Source organism: Protopterus annectens, chromosome 1.part0, assembly GCF_019279795.1.
Source record: "Protopterus annectens isolate FY-2018-M chromosome 1.part0, PAN1.0, whole genome shotgun sequence".
Lineage (NCBI taxonomy): Eukaryota > Metazoa > Chordata > Ceratodontiformes > Protopteridae > Protopterus > Protopterus annectens.
In genome coordinates, this window is record NC_056725.1 from 385,709,998 (window position 1) to 385,728,113 (window position 18,116).

Genomic DNA, 18,116 nt, shown 5'->3' on the forward strand with positions numbered 1-18,116 from the left:
ATCTGAGGTAACAGCAGAGCATTCTGGGTAGGATCTTGGCTTGAGTGTTTTTGGCTGACAAGTTTGGTACGAGGCAGGCTCAGTTCTGAGGATGGAACAGATAACCCATCAGTAAGGAATGCATGAAGATCAGATATAGGCAGTTACTGCTGCCAAGAATGTGGTAAACAAGCAGCTGTGGAGAGTCCAAAGGGCTGAGCTGTGAACAAAAAGTGACTGGCTCCAAGTGAAGACTAAAGGCTGTATATCTATGTTGCAATAGGCATCTTAGAGATTGCTAGAGCACATCCAGTCATCCTTTTTGATTAGGGGCAAAATTAAATTGACCATCTGGAATTGTCAGTTTCACATATTTGCTTAAATGGCTTAGATCTAGTCCTCTGGAACCAAAAACTAACCCTCAATCTTGTCTGGCAGGACCTGCTGGATGACTTTCCCCAACGGTTTATTTCTGTCGCCAATTCCAAAATGATTGGGTGGTACTACAGGAATCCTTGCTTTTGCAAAACGCAAGGTTAGAAATGGTAGAGTATCTTCTGGTTATCTTTAACATCCAAGAATCTTAGGTGATGGTGTGCAAGGATAAGTGCACCCCCCCCCCCCCCAACAGCCAGAGTGCAGTAGTCTGGCAACCCTTCAGGAGCACTGAAGGACTGTAGAAGAGTCTGCAAAATCTCTTGTGCTACATCCACTGAAATTACTCCCATCTGAAGCTTCTTTGGTAGGACCTTGCAATTTCCAAAACACACTTCATTCCTCCCAATTCCCAGAGAAGGCTCTTGAGTAGAGAAATGTATTCCAGTGGCAGAAAATCAGTCTTGCTTGCTTGTTAGCATATCCTTGACTTTCAGACCAAACAATGCATTACCAAGGGGAGCAAGGATTTATTAATGTCCCCCAAAAATCACACTGCCACATTGGAATGCAGTTATGACAGCCAGATCAGCAGGCATTTGTATAGCCTATCAAATGCATTAGAAAGCAGATGCTTGGAGAAATTCAAAATAGAAGATAGAAAGCTAGGACTCTACTGCCAGGTAATTTGGCATCGGATATCCAGAAGAATTTATCTCTGGATCAGTTCTTTTTGGAACTGAATATGGGCCCTATATCTCAGTTCTGAGGAAGAAACTCAAGTGTTGTCCATTTTCCAAACCAAGGCCTAGACTCCCCATTTGGGGGATGGACAGACTCGCTCCTCATTGTTCCTTCTTTGGCTGCTGCTACTGCCATGGCATCCAAAGGTACCTTTACTCCAGTGAAGTCTTTTGGTGGTGACAAACTTGTCAAGATTTCTTGGGTATAAGCTCGGCTGCATCAAGCACCTTCCAGGCTCACTGAGCCACAAGGATTGATAAAGGTGTCAGGAGTAAGAGGATGTAGAACAGGCAGCTGGCAGATTCTAGAGACTTTTGTAAGACTGCCCCTGTCCACAGAGTAGATTCTGAAGAAAAGTTTGAGGTAGTCTCGGATACGAAAAGGAGGGGTACCTCTTCTCTTGAAAGGTAGAGGACCCAATGAAGGCCTTGAAGGCAGAGGAAGTCTAACTGGTAGAGACTCCAAAGCACCAACCCTTCCCAGATCTGTGCAGATCTGGAAAGCATGACTGATGAAAGCCTAGATCGCTGTAAAATAGGGGAACAGAGTAGAGGAGTAATCCAATCAGTTGAGAAAAGCCTGGATGGAAATGGAGAGCAGAGGGATTCAGCATGCTTGGTATCAGACCAGCCAAGGCTGTGGGATCCAGGGACTGCTTTCCTGGCTTTTTCAAACACCCTTCTCAGGAGTGCTGTCTTTAGTAGGCTCCTTCAACTTGGGTGCTTCCTCAACTTTTCCCCCCTCTGGGGGGGGGGGGGCGCAGAAGAAACCAGAGGACTTTGAAGTAGACAGTAGCCCCCTTAGGATTAGCTTACCTCTTCTGCTTTGAAGAACTTTACAGCTGAAAGCTGCAGTCTCTTCGGATTCATTACCCAAGTAAGCCACTCCCAAACAATGAATGGGGGTCCTCTGGAGGGACTGTGGCTTCAACTTTTTTAGCAGACATTTTGGGAAAAGATCAAGCAACAATACCTACTTGGCAAGAAAATATTTTCATAGTATGTGAGGAAAGAACAAAAAAGAAAGGTTATATACAGAGAAACCTCACACAGGTGAAAAATCACTTGTCCAACAAGAGCTTAGAGCCTCTGTCAATTTCGTTGAAATGGCAAATTATATTGGAGGCAAGACAGTGGCCTGGAAATTATGGTTATGGGACGAGTCAGAGTCCTGGATCTGAAGTTACAGAAGCCAGATATGAATCTGTTCAGAATCCCAAAAAGTTGAATTAGAAAAAATGGACATTGGAGTCTGTAAAGTAAACCTCTGATCCAAAGCAGGCATCCTATCCTGCAGCTTTTTCCTGGCCATCTCAGACCGAGAAAAAGCAACTCGCCCATGGACAGCAAACCTGCAGCCAGAAGACACATCTATCCTGTAGATGTTAGAGGGCTTGGGAGAAAACAGAGTAGTCCAAGGAATCAAATCCAGCCACAGTGTCATCCATTGGTAGCAGAGGCACAACTGCAGCCAGCTTGACATGCTGGCATTTCTTCTTGTGGATGAGGAAAGAGCAGAGGGGGACAGTAAATGCTCCTAAGGTTCAGCCCGGAAGGCAGCACTGAAGGTGGATAGTACAAAAAGTGGCCCTGAAGCAAGCTACTAAGTCCCCAAAAAGTACAGTTTCCTTCTCTTGGCACATGCAAACATCCACAATTAGCCCTAGGCATCTGTGCAATGCTGTACTGGAAGTAGCCAGCATACAAATAGGGAAGAGCACAGCATATTACCGCTGTTCACCGCAACAAAATGCCTGACCAATTCTATACCACTGGCTGGAAGTGGTGGGTCCAAAGGACAATCAGTACCAACCTGCTTAAAGATTAGCAATTTTCCCAGACTTAAGCTCGGCAGCTGTAGCCATCAGTAAAAATATTTGAAATCTCATGCAATGACAGTGAAATAAATATTACCTAGAAACTTAGAAGGTATCCACTGAATCAATACCACTTCCAGGTATGATAATTTTGAAATCCCTCATGAAGTCTAATTTGGACAACTTGGTTGTTCCCCAGGAGGTGAAATGGATTATCCTTTCCCTCCATTGCCTTAAAGTCACTTACCCATAGTAAGAGATCAGTAAGTTTTTGCTGCTTCAATCACTTAAACTACTCAAGTGGGATGTTTTGAACTGCTTTTAAAAAGTGGCATAATTAAAACTGCTCAAGTGCCAGAAAGGTACAAATTAGTTTCTGGGCTTGCTTTAAGCTTTTGCCTACCTACTGATCTAAACACCAGAGAAGTGTAAGCACAAGTACTCAAAACGCTGAAGTAGCAACCACAAGGTATCCAGGGCACAAGGCACACGTTCCACAACTGAAACAAACCTGCATCAGAGGATTAAAAGATTCAGGAATGTTACAAATATCCTACCTTCATAGTTTACTTGGCCATCACCATCAATATCTGCTTCTCTGATCATTTCATCAACTTCTTCATCTGTTAACTTCTCCCCAAGGTTTGTCATTACATGACGAAGTTCTGCGGCACTGATGTAACCATTACCATCCTATAAAAAAAATGCAAACGCATGCTTAATGTACCAGTTGTGAAGCACTCAAAATACAAACCAGTAAAAGGCCCTTTAATAACCTTTGCTCAGTTATTCTGAACATACTCCTTTCCTACATAGTGCTGCTGATCACAGCTGAACTGACTATGCCACATCCAAGTCAATGTAGTCTAAACGTTGAAATACAAACGTTTAGAAGCAGTCAGCATCAATTCATCCCCATTTAGGGGCAATACAATCAAGATTTCATACAAGCTATTTTCTGTAAAAATGCAGTGACTAGGCCTGCCCTGAAAACAAATGTACTGAATAGGATTAGTAAGCTACAACCTGGACTTAATGTTGAGAAATACTAAAATATTTAGTGATATTAAAGCCTTAATGCTGTACTGGTCAGGCCCATACAAAAATCAGTTCATACAGATGTTCTGTCTAAAGTATTTCCTTCTGGAGAAATCAGACTTGACACTCAAATGTTAGCCTGCTTTTCTGACACTGCATAAGCTTTCAGATACCAAGAAACCACGTAATCAACATACACATTCACAATTCTGTAACCATGTTTTACTGTACCACCCACACCACATTCCTTGCACATTACCTGGCAGTGTGATGTACACCAGCACTGCTTCAGAATGGACAATGGCATATCCCAATTCAATTCCAACTTCATGCTCTTAAGTCTTCTCCCACAAAACCATCAACTATACTGGATTTGGGTGGTCACAGATACACAACAGGAAGTTGTATAGTCCTTTAAATGTAAATTTCTGTAGCAGTGTGATTCCGATAGCAGGCGGCACAACTTGCAGATATGAAAAGGATTTGGATTTCTCAAATATATGCACAGACTACATCAAGGACTCCAGCAAAAACCATGGTGAGACTAGCACAAAAGCAGTACAGATGTTTGTGAACACAGATTAAGACCACTGATATAATGGACAATGCAGCTTACCCATGTGTCTTCATATCACGAAACAAAGGAACCAAAGTAATTTCTCAAATACTTTGACTCCAGGAACACTTATCTTGGGACCTTGGGAGGTGTAGCAACAACGTTTTAACCATTGCTGAACATCAAAAGTAATTCTGCTGTTAACTGGTAAAGGAAGCCAGTCAAACTTCCTTAGTGGAAGCCAGTGGTGCTCAAATGGAATGGACAAACCAATGACCAAAGTGTTGAGTGGAACTGCAATAGTAAGTGCATGATCTAGCTTAGAAAAACCAAATTCTCTGCACTAAGCAAAGTTAGTGGTTTTGCCACCATATAGTGCATCTCTGAACACAATATTTGAAAGACTATGCCAACACTGATATACCAACCTGAAACTAAATAGAAATGCACTGACCTAATTCTTGAACAAAACAGCTACATTAGTATACTAAACAGGGGCCACTACCCTCCAGTTTGCCAAATTCCATTTATGGCTCATTTTGAAGGCAACCTATGGGAGGGTGGAGTAGGAACCAAGTAATCTGATGGCAGCTTGATAAACAGAGTAGAAACTGACCCAAAACAGAGTCAGAGTCCTTGGGGAAAGTAGTCCTTGAGATGCCAAGATTAGGAAATTGCAATCTAGCAGTTAACTAGATACAACTGGTGTTCAAACCACATTTGCATATTTTGACAAGGGCATCTTACATAGCCTGTAAACAGACATGCCAGGGAGGCGGAGGGAGAGCATCAGTGAAATTCAAACCTCTACAGAGTTGCCCCAGCTTCTCTTGCGGCACCTTCAGTAGCATAGCAGCTGCACAGGAGGTGTTTATGACAAAGGTATTGGGGAGGCCACCCGGGAGGAAAAACATTCTGCTGACATGTACCCTGTGGCAGACTGCAGACTACAACCTCCTTGACCAAGTCTCTCTGAAGCCAGACCACGGGTGCCATGTAGTTCAGCTCATGTACACAGAAAATTGAAGCATAAACCCACTTCCCAAAACAGTCAATGGTCCTAGACTGTCCCAGCAGATGGATCATGGAGCCCTTCTGAGCAAGCTCCTCCTTGGTGGCTGCAACCACAGCATCAACTAGGGATCCCTTTGACCAGTGCAAGTCCGTGATGGGGCTGTGAAGACTTTCAGGGCATCTGGGGATGGGCTCCCCTGTATTGGGCTCCTTCCACACCCAAGATGAAATGAGATCCACCAGGGGATGCGCAGAAGGGGAAACCAAAGAGGTACAGGGTCCTGCGCCAAACACCTCCAGGAACAGACCCCCAAGGATTGGGCTTTTGGGCAGACCACCCCCCTACACTGGCAAATGATCTCAATGTCGCCAAGAGAGACATCTGGGGGTGACCAAGGGGAACCCTCCTCTTCCTCCAACTCTGTCCTCAGAGACTCTGGCAGTGAGTCTAAGGGTCTTTTACACGCGTTTCCAAGGAGCATTATTGTGGGATCTTTGGGGAGGACTCAAGCTTCAGGCTGTTCCCATGGGGGAACTCCCTAGGGCAGAGAGGTCACAAGCTGTCAGAAGGGGCAGGATAGCAGAATCCAGACCAAAGGGAGCCAGAGTCAAGGGTCTGTATGACACCAAGAGGACCCTCTCCACCATGTTGAGGGCAGAACAAATCCCTTGGGCTGGGACCAAGACCGGGTCCACAATCCTCAGTCAACAGGGGAGCTTGAGCCAAACCTTGCTGTTTGGAGACTCCAAGTGGATGGTCCAGCTGTGAAACTGACCCAACACCACCCCTTTCAGATGTGGTGCAGAGACTAAAGCTCAGAGACTGACCGCTCTGAGCTGGTCAGAGCCAACACGCGCAGGGCAACTGTAGGCATCAAGGTACCATCGGCATTGGCCCTGACACAGAGGGGCCTCAGACCCAAGGACTCAAGCTGGGTATCAGGAGTGATTGGCAAAAAACTGACTGCATGCCCCCAGAGGGGGAAGGGGGCAGGCAAGACTCCAATCCCAATCAGAGTGCAGATAAATCTCTACATCATCCTATCCACCTCTGCTTCTGAAAGGCTGCAGGTGGACCTAGTGGATGCCACAGACCAGCCTAGAATGGCAGTGGGAAAAGGCAAATACCAGGGAAAGGGCCCCGAGAAACCTCTGGCTCCAGGGAAAAGCAAGGGGAAGAGGACCAAGGGGAGCCACAGCCGGGCAAGATTTCACCAAGGGCTCTGCAGCGGAAGTGCAGTCAGGGGACTGCTTACTACGCAGATACCAGTTTACACTTCTCCCAGTCCCCAGTCCTGTTGGCGGAAGGTTGAATCCCAGAGGCCAGGGCAGAGGAAGCAGAGGTTGCAGCTGGTGGTATGAGGAGGAAGGTGGCCCTTTAAGATCAGTTTACTCTCGTCGAGGAACGAGTGGAGGTTGAACCCTGCGTAGACTGAACTAGAGGAATCCAGGTGCAGGATCCCTAAACAGACCACACAGTGCAGTCAGAGGGGGGGGGGGCTTATGGCCACACTGCACTTTTGGAACCCTGGCTTTGGAGTCTCAGCCATGAAAGACTGAGAGGACCCACAAGCACACAAAAAGAGAAGAGAGAAACTGGAATAGGTTTTAAACAAACCAACCACCAAGGACCAATACCTGAGCGCAAGGGTAGAGGAAAGTGGAAGGATTCAAAAGGATAGAATATGATTCAAAAGGATAGAATTAAAGCACAAATGTCTCTCCCCAAAAGCCTGCAGCAACAGACACAATGCTAGCAATACACACAGCAAATGAGATCTGAAGGGAGGAGGGAGATGGGGGCATTATGGGTAGGGGACGAGCTTGCTCAGATCAGATGCTGGAAAATGGGGCAGAGTGGGATCTGTCCCAGATCAGTATCCTACAGGTTGAAGAGCAAATGAAAGCTTCAGATCAGGTGTTCAAAATAGACCACATCTGGACATCTTACACAGCCTGCAAAGCTTCAGTCATACTCCTTGTGCACAGTTCATCTGGCCTTAAGAGAAAATATGCTAGCATAAGAGAAACATATGGTCATGTAGGTTTGTCTACACTAGCATAAGAGAAACATATGGTCATGTAGGTTTGTCTACTGTGGAAAGTTTTGTAACTAAAGACATATGCCAGGGAGGGGAATATTAAGGGGATGGAGTGACAGCATCACTGAAATTTAAACCTCTATTACATAGTCTACCACAATTTTACTAAGCAGATCACTGATGCAGTCCTCATTACATATGGGATGACTGCTAAAAAGTGGAGAAACTGTCCAAAAATTTCTAGAACAGATCTACCTAAACCTGCTCTAGAAAAATTCAGCTTGTAAAGACAATGTAAAATGATCTAGTGGTTGCATCCAACAGCCACACCCTTCCAGAAAGCAGAATGCCAACTGCTCTAGTAAAATGAGCCTTTACATTCTGATATTTACCATGGTTAGAACAGCAAAACTGAATGAGTGGGGAAATCTAGAAACTAGGCGTTTAGATGCTGTCCCAGGGCAAAGATATTGCCTGGATGTACAGACAGCAGAGAACACTCCCTTATTTTCAGGAAGGGGGTTAGCTTAGGAGTAAAACAGCTTTAGTCTTAAAAAGGACTGGTTCCAAGACTCACCCTATACTTGTGTAAATTGCCTGAACAGACTCAAAAGCCTGTAGTAAAGTTACCAATCTAGCACAATTCAAAGCCAACAGCAAAGCAGCTTTCCAGGTTACAAAGTACAGTTGTGCACTTAACCATAAATGTAGATGTTCGTGTATTCACTGCTGCAATCACCTGTGGGTTATCCCTGCTGTGGAAGCCCTCGGTTGGCCCGAATACCAGAGTCAATGTTTTTGTGCACTGGCTGCCATTGCCTGTACTCTGACGTCAGATAGTCAGTGCTATAAAGCAAAGCAGCAGACTGTCATTACATCAGTTTTTCTTGCTCTAACCAGTCAGAAGCACAAGGGAAAAAAGAGAAGTGGCCCTGGTGGCCAATGGCCACCTGGAGAAGCTTTGGTCCCCCTAGGGGAAAGATGCAAGTGGGGGATGGAGGGAAACCAAGACTGCAACAGTGAATACACTCCAACATCTACATTTATAGTAAGTGTACACAACTGTACTATGTTTAGTGTTACACTGTTAATCACTTGTGGGAGGATTATTTATCCCTCCCTTTTCCTCAGCTTTGGGAGAGTCCAAGGTATGGGACAGGAGAACTGCAGAAATGCAGAGGCAAACCCTGCCCTAGGCTTGGAAGAGAGGTAGGTGGTAATGCTTTGTAAAGGTATGGACAGAAGTTCAGGTGGCGGCTTCCAAGATGTCCCTGGTAGGTACTCCTCTGAGGAAGGCAGTGGAAGTAAAGGCTGCCTTAGTGGAGTGGGTACGGATAGACTTGGGGATGGGTTTCCCATGCAATCTGTAGCAAAAATGGATACAGTGAGAAACCCATTTGGAAATTGTTTGTTTGGAGAGGAGCTTCCCCTCTGCCCCTGAGGCAAAGCTTACAAGAAGCTGGCCTGTTTTTCTGAGTGGCTTAGTATGGTCCAGATAGTATCTGAGCTGTCTGTGCACGTCTAGTGAGTGTAGAATTTCCCCCCTTGTTTTGAGAGTTGGGAAGATGTACGGCCTGGTTAAGGGTCACATCAGATACCACTTTGGGCCTAAATGAGGGGTTAGTCCTCAGGGAGACTGTCTGCATGGAAAATTATAAAGGGTTTGACAGCCATGAGAGCTTGAAGCTCCCAAGACGCTTCCAGCTGAAGTGATAGCTAGTAGGAAGGCAGTCTTTCAGGAGATTTTGCTGAACCAGCAGGTTCAAAAGGAGGCAAGGTTAGTTTTTCCAACACTAAATTTAGGTCCCAGGGTGGCGTTTTAAGCCTTCTGGGAAGCCAGATATTAGAAGCCCCTCTGTGGAATTGCTTAAAAGGATAAAAGAGGGGTAGGTCTGAATCATAATGGGCAGAGATGGCAGAGGCATGGATTTTAACAAAGAGGCCACTATTGAGCAACTCTGCAAGGTAATCCAGGATGAAAGGGATGGAAGGTTGGAAGTACTGGCCTCTTGTTTCCAAGCGCAGAATATTTTCCATTTTCCTGCATAGGATTGTCTTGGTAGTCTGTGTTTATGTCCAGGACCTGTTTAACATTAACTTTTTTTAGTGTAGAGTCTGTAGGTTGGGTGCAGTACCTTCCTCCTCTCCTGGGTCAAGAGGTCTGACAGTGGAAGTAGCTTTGGGGGGCTAAGTCAGACTGCGTAACAAGGGGTACCAATGATGTTTGGGCCAATGTGGAACAATGAGGATTGTTTTTGGTCTCTCCCCTCCAATTTTGATCAGAACATTGGGGATAAGGGGCAGAAGAGGTAATGCTTACATGAAGAGGGAGCTCCATGGGAATGAAGGTCAAGGCATCCAGCTTCCATGCTAGGTGGTGATACTCCCTGGTACAGAACTTGGGCAGCTGGTGGTTGGTGAGAGGTCCACTTCTGGGGCCCCCCACTCCTATGTGATTTGCAGAAAGACTTCTCTGTGGAGAAGCAATTCATGGGGGTCCACTAAGTTCCTGCTTAGGTGGCCCACCAGTGTGTTGATCCCTGGTAAGTATTGGGCAATTGGGTGCAGCCCCATGGAGGTGGCTGTAAGCCAGACTCATGGCTAACCTGCACAGGGGGTAAGAATGGGTGCCCTCTGCTTGTTGATGCACAACTGTGGTGTCTTTTTACAAGGACCCCTGGCCTGAGATTGGGTTGGATGAAGGTCAGAGCCTTTTGCACCGCCATAATTTCTTTCTGGTTGATGTGCAAGTGAAGTTGCTGGGCATTCCAAAGGTCTTTGGTACACCTGCCTGCTACGTGAGACACCCAAGCAATGTCTGTGGCGCCAGTGGTGGCCTTGCCGGAGGGGCGGACAATGAAGCAAAAGACCCTTGTTCATGGCACAGGCCTCTGCCCAAAAGAGAAATTTAGCCCTTATACAAGGGAGAGGGAGAGTGGTCTCTAGGGACTGAGTGCTGACACCAAAGGTTCTTTAAGTACCACTGAAATTCTCATGTGAAGCCTGGCTAGAGAAAAGGATGCAAGATGCTAGGCACCCCAGGGCTTGCAGAACTTTGTGGGGAGGTGGCTTCTGGAAGCCAGCTGGGTGAAGTAGAGGCAGGAAGCTCTGAGCACAGCTCCCAGGAAAACCATTTTTCTGGTGGGTTTAGCTTTGAATTTTTCTCGATTGTTAACCTTAGGGAAGTTAGGGAGTGATTTGACAAAAGGTCCTGGAGCAGCTTTCCTTTGCTCTCTGCCTGAATGACAGTCGTCCAGGTAAGGGTAAATCTGCACATTTCTCATTCTGCCAAATCCTATAGCCAGGGTCAAGCATTTGGTGAATACTCAAGCAGCAGTAGAAAAGCCAAAGGGCAGTGCAGAGAACTGAAAGTGCTGACAGCCTGCTCTGAAGCACAGGAATTTTCTGCACATTCCCTGATTGGGATGTGAAGGTAGGCAATCCGGTCACAAGCCATGCATTTTGTGTGAGCACAGGCAGGAGGTGCTGCAAGGTTAGCATTATGAATCTGGGGACCAGCAAGGTGGCCAGTTCAGACAGATCCAGGATGGGGCACCAAGTACCCTCTTTTCTTGGAACAAGGAATAGTAGAGCAAAAACTTGTTTGATCTGGAGGGACAGGTTCTACTGCCATCTGGGATATTCAGAGTTTGGACCTGACTGAATGCCTCTGCCCATTGGTTTGGGGGAAGATCTTGGTACCCTCTTGGAATAGGGAGTTCGATGGAGAATCTGTATCCCTGAGAAATGATTTTTAAGACCCACTGGTCCTTTGTTAGAGATACACAATTGTCCTTGAAGAGGGTGAGCCTTCATCCTAGTGTTGGAGTGCAAGGAGGGCAGAAGGGGGAGGGAGTGTCATTGCAAGTGCTTGCCATAAAAGCTTGGCTTAAAACTCCCTGCCTTAGAGACTGAAGTTATCCACTATTTGCTTCTTTGCTGACCCTTGGCTAGGGGCCTGGATGGCCTGTCCCTGCAGGGCTTACCTTGGCTCAGTCTGCTAGGTGCAGGGGAGGCCCAGTGCTTAGAGGGAAAGTTCCTGCTGAATCTGGGAGGTTGAACTTGAAATATTTAAGTGTTTGCATAGATTATGCAATGTCTTCAGTCTTTAAGCACCTCTTCTGCTTTTTCCTCAGGCATTCTTTATCTAGGGGGTGCATCAAAAAGTTTAGACTTGACATGAACAGGGAAAGGTTCCTTCAGCCATGCATGTCTTCTAATAACCTGTCACTGCTGCCCCCTGCTAGAAGCTTCTAGGGAGTCAGCCACATTGTAATGACTGCTTGCCCACTTGACCAGCAGAGTGGAAATTCTGCCAGTTCTTTTGAGTTGGTACTGTCAGAGGTAGCAATTTGTTTTAATTGTTCCAAAGTGTTTTGTCGATATTTTAAAATATGGAACTGACCGTGCTCAGATAGCCAAGGTTGCAGGTGTATACTTTTTTTTACCCCATCTGTCCAGAACTCTGGAGTCTTTGTTGGAAGGAAGAGGATTCCTGGCAGAACTAGTCTTGGGCTCCTTCGGGTCCCTCTACCAGAGGGTATGCAGCAGGATTCCTGTACAGATATGCAAGTACCCGTCTGTTTTAGTTGGGGCAGGGTATCAGGGGCTAAGCTGGATTCATGGTAAACATCCACCACTTCCAAAGTAGGTGGGATGGCCAGGGATCTGTGCTGGGGCAGGTCCAGAAATTCTACAAGTCGTTTGACTGTGGGAAGTCTCGAGATTCCTATTGGAAATGTTCCCTGAGAGAGTGAAGGGTTTCCCAAAGGAGAGATCCTCTGGAGGGGAAGCCGAAGGGATGGATTCCTTTGCATTTGAATCCTCAGTTGAGGGACGTTGTTCCTCTTCAAAAGCAGAATAATCAGATTCCTCAGACTGTCAGTTTCTGGAGAAGTATGACTTTTCCTTTTAGGAGTGGGGGCCTGAGAACCTCAGATAAGGGAGATGCGATCCTCCACCATAATCATTTGAGCTTGGGGTGGGGGAGCAGTAACAAGATACTGGCTAGAAGCAGATTTCCTAGGAGTTGCCTGGCTTCTAGCTGGGAGAATCAGTCTCATTAAGTGGTAGTCTGATACAAAGACGTAGTTGTCTGGAATCAGTAGAGCGAAAGGCCTCAAACGGTGCCTGTGTTGCAGCTCTGGACCCAGAGGCAGAGACAGCCAAAGGCTTGGAAGACTAAGGATTTCTGTGGCATACCAGACTCCAAAAGGGTCTCTGCAGAGGCATGTGTAGAAAGTCTGGCATCAGGGGCTGTGAAAGTGCCTCACTGAATTCCAGAGGACTACTTGCTTAGCAGAAGTGTCGTCTGAAGGCTTAGCCTTGTGGCCTGTCCATCTTTATCTTTTTTCAGAATGGTCGACACTGTTGGCTGACTGACACCATATTGGAATTTGAAGACTGAAGACTAAAATAGTCTACAAAAAGAGCTGTGGCAAATGGTTCTCACATTAAAGAGGGCACAGAACTGGCAATGAGGGACATCGTGGTTTGGGCCTAAACAAGTTGAGTAAGAATGAAAGTCTGAGAGAGATCTGACTTGCACAGGAGATGGTAGTTATCTTTCAGACATCGGTTAGGAGCAAGAAAAAAGGGTCCCCAACAGGGTACTTTACACGTTTTCACCTGAAATTTAACTTCTAGTAGTGACCGACCGGCACTCATGCGAACTGCTTCTGCTACAGGCTCCACAGCAAGAAAAACTGATGTAATGACGTCGGCTGCCTTGCTTCATAGCACTGACTACTGGACGTCAGACTACAGGCAACAGCAGCCGGTGCACAAAAACATCGACACTGGTATTAGGGCCAACAAGAGGGCTACCACAGCAGGGAAAAAGTACAGTTTTGTACCCACCATAAATGTAGATGTCCGATAGGTATGCATCTGCAGTCATAACATATGGGTTGTCCTGCCTCAGGCAGCCCTTCGGTCGGCCGGATTCCAAAGTCTGGGTCTGGCCTCTGCTGATGTCGCACTTCACCCGACGTCATAGCTCCTGGGATATAAAGGCATCAGCCGACGCCATTTCCTCAGTGTTTCTTGCCCCAGATGCCAGGTGCCCTCTAGGAAGGCTAAATTTGGATAAATGCAGCAAATTCCAAACAGTAGAAAGCAAAATATATATACATATATACATACAAACAAATACACCATAATAGATTCCCCCAGCTAGCTAAAAGAGGGGTAAGTACCCTAGGAATACCACAGAGGGGAAGGAGGGTGGGTAATCCAGACTGCAGATGCATACCTATCGGACATCTACATTTATGGTAGGTACAAAACTGTACTATGTCCTTCAAGAATGCATCTGCAGTCATAACATATGGGTAGAATACCATAGCCAAACTGGGGGAGGAGGCACTAAGATAACGATGGTGTAGTTAAGATCCCTTGTAAAACAGCAGTTGCAAAACCTGCTCGGGATCTGGAGTATAAAGGAAGATTATAATGCTTGGCAAATGTATGCATGGAGCTCCAAGTAGCAGCTTCTAAAATGTCTTTGGTAGCCACCCCTCGTAGGAAAGCTGTAGTGGTGGCTGTAGCTCTTGTGGAGTGAGGCCTGATATTTTCAGGAGTTGTCTTTCCATGAAATGAGTAGCAGAATCGAATGCAATTTCCTATCCATTTTGAGATGGTCTGTTTTGAAAGTGCTTTTCCTTGCACTCCTGTTGCATATGCTACCAGAAGCTGGTCAGTTTTTCTGCTGTTCTTAGTTCTGTCCAGATAGTAGCGCAGTTGTCTGTGTACATCCAAGGCGTGTAGTAGTTTTTCCCCCCTGTTCTGTGGGTTGGGGAAGAATGTAGGTAAATGTATAGCTTGGTTCAAGGATACCCTGGAGACCACCTTTGGCATAAAAGTAGGATTGGTTCTCAGAGACACTCTATCCTGATGGAAGATAAGGAAAGGCTGCACTGCCATTAATGCCTGTAACTCAGATATCCTTCTTGCTGAAGTGATTGCTAGCAGGAAGGCAGTTTTCCAAGATAAGAACTGTAAGTCTGCTGTTGCTGCTGGTTCAAAAGGGGGGAGTGTTAATTTTTCTAGCACAAAATTGAGATCCCATGCAGGCAGAGGTGGTTTCCTTGGAGGCTTTACATTTTTGATCCCTCTCAAGAATTGCCTGAGGAGAGGATGAGAGAAGACAGACTGATCCATGTTGTACTCTGCTGAAATTGCTGATGCATGAATCTTAATGGAGGAATAGGACAGGCCATTGTGGAACAGTTCTGCTAAGTATTCCAGGATGTGTGCTAGGTTTGCCAGTGTGACATTTTCTCCCTTTTCTGCACTCCAAATGAGGAATCTTTTCCATTTGGCTGAATATGTTTTCCTTGGAGGGTCTGCGAGCCTCCAGGATAATGTCCTTAACCCTCTGAGATAAATCAGGTTGGTTTTGTGTTATGCAATTTTCCAAGCAGTTAGCTGCAGCATTTTTAAGTTTGGATGCAGGGTCTTGTAGTTGTTCTGCGTTAGAAGTAAGGGACAGAGGTAGAGGCCATGAGTGCGTCCGAGACGTGCTTCTCAGTAGCAGGTACCAGTGTTGCCTTGGCCAGTCTGGAGCCATCAGAATTACCTTTGGCTGTTCCTCTCTGATCTTCAGTAGAACTTTGTACATCAAAGGAAGAGGTGGAAAGGCATATACTGTCAGGGCCTTCCAGCTGAAAAAGGGAGTCCACCCTCCAGGCAAGTGGGTGGTATACTCTCTAGCAGAATTTCTTCAGTTGGTGGTTGTGTGAGGAGGCGAACAGGTCCATCTCTGGCATTCCCCATTTCTTTGTTATGGTTTTGAAGATATCTGGGTGCAGCATCCATCCGTGAGTGCAGCATCCATTCGTGAGCATCCGTGGTAGTTCTGCTTAAGCTGTCTGCTAGTGAATTTTCTTTGCCTGGTACAAATCTGGCCTGCAAGTTGGATGTTGAGATTCAGGCCCAAGTTCCACAGGTCCACTGCCATCCGGCATAGAGGGTATGAATGTGTGCCTCCCTGTTTGTTGATGTACCACATGACTGTGGTATTGTCCGTCCTTATCAGCAGGTGTCCTTGCTGGAGGAATGGTCTGAATGCCTCTATTGCATGCTTCACTGCCAGCATCTCCTTTAGATTTGTGTAGATTCAGCTGGTCTTGGGACCATAGGCCTTGGATACACTTGTCTTCCATGTGTGCCCCCCAGCCTAGGTCTGAGGCGTCCGTGGTGATGGTCTGCCTTGGATGTGGTTTGTGGAAAGGCAATCCTCTGTTTATCTGACATGCCTGAGCCCACCACAGGAATTCTTTTTTCAGACATGGAATGATTGGTATCTGGGCTTCTGGACTGTGTTTGTGCCGAGACCATACATTCCTTAGGTACCATTGTAACTTTCTCATATACAGCCTGGCATGTGGGATCAATATTATGCAGGATGCCATGTAACCCAGGGTCTGCAGGACTTTCCTTGCAGTAAGCTGTGTGTTAATGCCATGAAGTAGACTGGTAGTTGCTTTTGTTTTTCCTCTGAGAAAAAACATCTGAGTCCAGTTCTGCACCCAAAAATGTTATCCTTTGGGATGGCACTAGTCTTGACTTTTGTATGTTGACTGTGTATCCCATGGCTTGCAGCAGTTGTATGACACTGGCCAAATCCTTTATTAATTTTGTCTTGTTGTCCGCTTGTATTAGGCAGTCGTCCAGGTATGGGTAAATTTGAATTCCCTGAAGCCTGCAATGAGCAATTACTGATGCCAGGCATTTCGTGAATACTCTGGGCGCAGTAGGTAAGCCAAAGGGCAATGCTGAGAATTGATAATGCTCTGATCCTGCAAGAAATCTGAGGTGTCTTCTGCAATCTGGTCGTATAGGGACGTGCAGGTATGCCTCCTTGAGATCTAGAGTCACCAGCCAAGACTCCTTGCCCAACATGGGAAGAAGTTGCTGTAGGGTCAGCATTTTGAATTTTGGAACAATGAGATGTGTTCAGTGCGGACAAGTAGAGAATAGGCCTCCATTGATTTTCTTTTCTTGGTACAAGGAATAGTCTGGAGTAAAATCCTTGGCCTTGTTCCATAGATGGTACCTTTTCTATTGCTCTCATCCTTAGTAAGCTGATGATTTGTTTTATAGCCTCTGATTTCTGGCTTGGTGGAAGGTTTGGCATTCCTCTCTTTTTTGGTAGAATATGGAAGTGAAACCTGTAGCCCTTGTCTATTGTTTGTAAAGTCCATTTGTCTCCTGTAATGCAATGCCAATTTTTTGAAAATAAAGCTAGCTTTCCGCCCAAGGGTGCTTCCAGTTGCTCCCTGGTAGGCGGAATCAGAGCCAAGTCATTGCGTCTGTCCTGTGGAAGTGGTTGTAGTCGCAGTTGTGGTGGCACTACTCTGGTTGGCAGGTTGCCACTGACTACCCCTGTAGGCACCCCTAGATTGACCTCTGCCTCTTGGGAGTATTTCTGCACCTCTGTGCTCTGGAGGTGTCTGGAAAGGACCAATTCTTTGAGGGCCAATTTCTGCTAAACCTCGGAGGTTGGACCTGCAAAAAATCCTTGACTGTTTGGACAGATTTTTTTCTTCCACTTTCTTTAGAACCTCCTGTGCAGGGGAGCCAAATAAACTTTGTTTCTCCACAGGGGCATCTAGGAGTTTAGACTTAACATGGTCTGGTAAGGATTGTTCTTTTAACCAGGCATGCCTTCGAATCACTGCTCCAGTCATAGCTGATCTAAATGAAGCCTCCAGTGCATCATAGCCACATTTTAAGAAATGATTACTGACCTGCTGAGAGTTGTGTACCAAATCCTGAAGGGACTTACGGTCTAAAGGTTCAGGAGAGGCCAGCTTTTTATTTAGCTGATCTAACAAAAATTCCTGGTACTGTATCATGTGAAATTGACAGTTTAAAGCCCTGGCAGAAAGAGTAGCAGATGTATAAACCTTTTTACCCCATCTCTCTAATGCTCTAGATTCTCGTTCAGAGGGTAGTGGGTTTTTGGCAGAGGCAGCTGCAACACCTTTAGGGCCCTGAGAAATAGTTTCTGGGTCAGCGGCATGAGCCTTATACAAGTGGAAGTGAGAATCCGGGACCCTGTAGTATCCGTCAGGTTTGGCAGGGGCCAGAGGAAGAGAATCAGGGGCAGTACTGGCATCATTGTATGCATCAACAATTGATGGTACAGGTGGTATGGCTAAAGGCCTATGCTGTGGTAAGTGTAAAGTCCTTAGCCTTTTTCTAGAATCAGAAAAATCCTGACCCTGCCATTGGAAGTGTTCCCTCATTGAGTGTAGGGTTTCCCCAAATGAAAATTCTTCTGGAGGTGAAGCAGAAGGAATGGAATCTTCTGCATCAGAATCCTCAAAAGGTGAGTATGGGCCTTCCTGATGGTCAGATAAATCCGAACCATCCGAGGAATAGTCAGAGGAGAGGTTCAGGGGGTTCAGTCCTAGGCCTCTTTTCAGGAGGGAGTTGAGAGGCCCTGTCTGGGTGAGTTTGGGATCCCCTGATCAGAGAAATAAGGTCCTCAGCAAGGCTGAGAATCTGAGAACTCGAGGTAGGCCTGTGAGAGGGAACTTTTGTA

The 18,116-nt window shown here is 46.1% G+C and overlaps 1 protein-coding gene across 2 annotated transcripts in view; it reads right to left on the reverse strand.

Annotated features, from left to right (window-relative positions):
• The window catches only part of CALM2 (calmodulin 2), a 531,034-nt gene that overhangs the window by 115,500 nt on the left and 397,418 nt on the right, over positions 1-18,116 (reverse strand). For both annotated transcript variants that reach the window (XM_044060244.1, XM_044060247.1), the window contains exon 5: positions 3,472-3,607. In XM_044060244.1, coding sequence (XP_043916179.1) covers positions 3,472-3,607 — 136 coding nt within the window. The remainder of the gene's footprint in view (positions 1-3,471; positions 3,608-18,116) is intronic.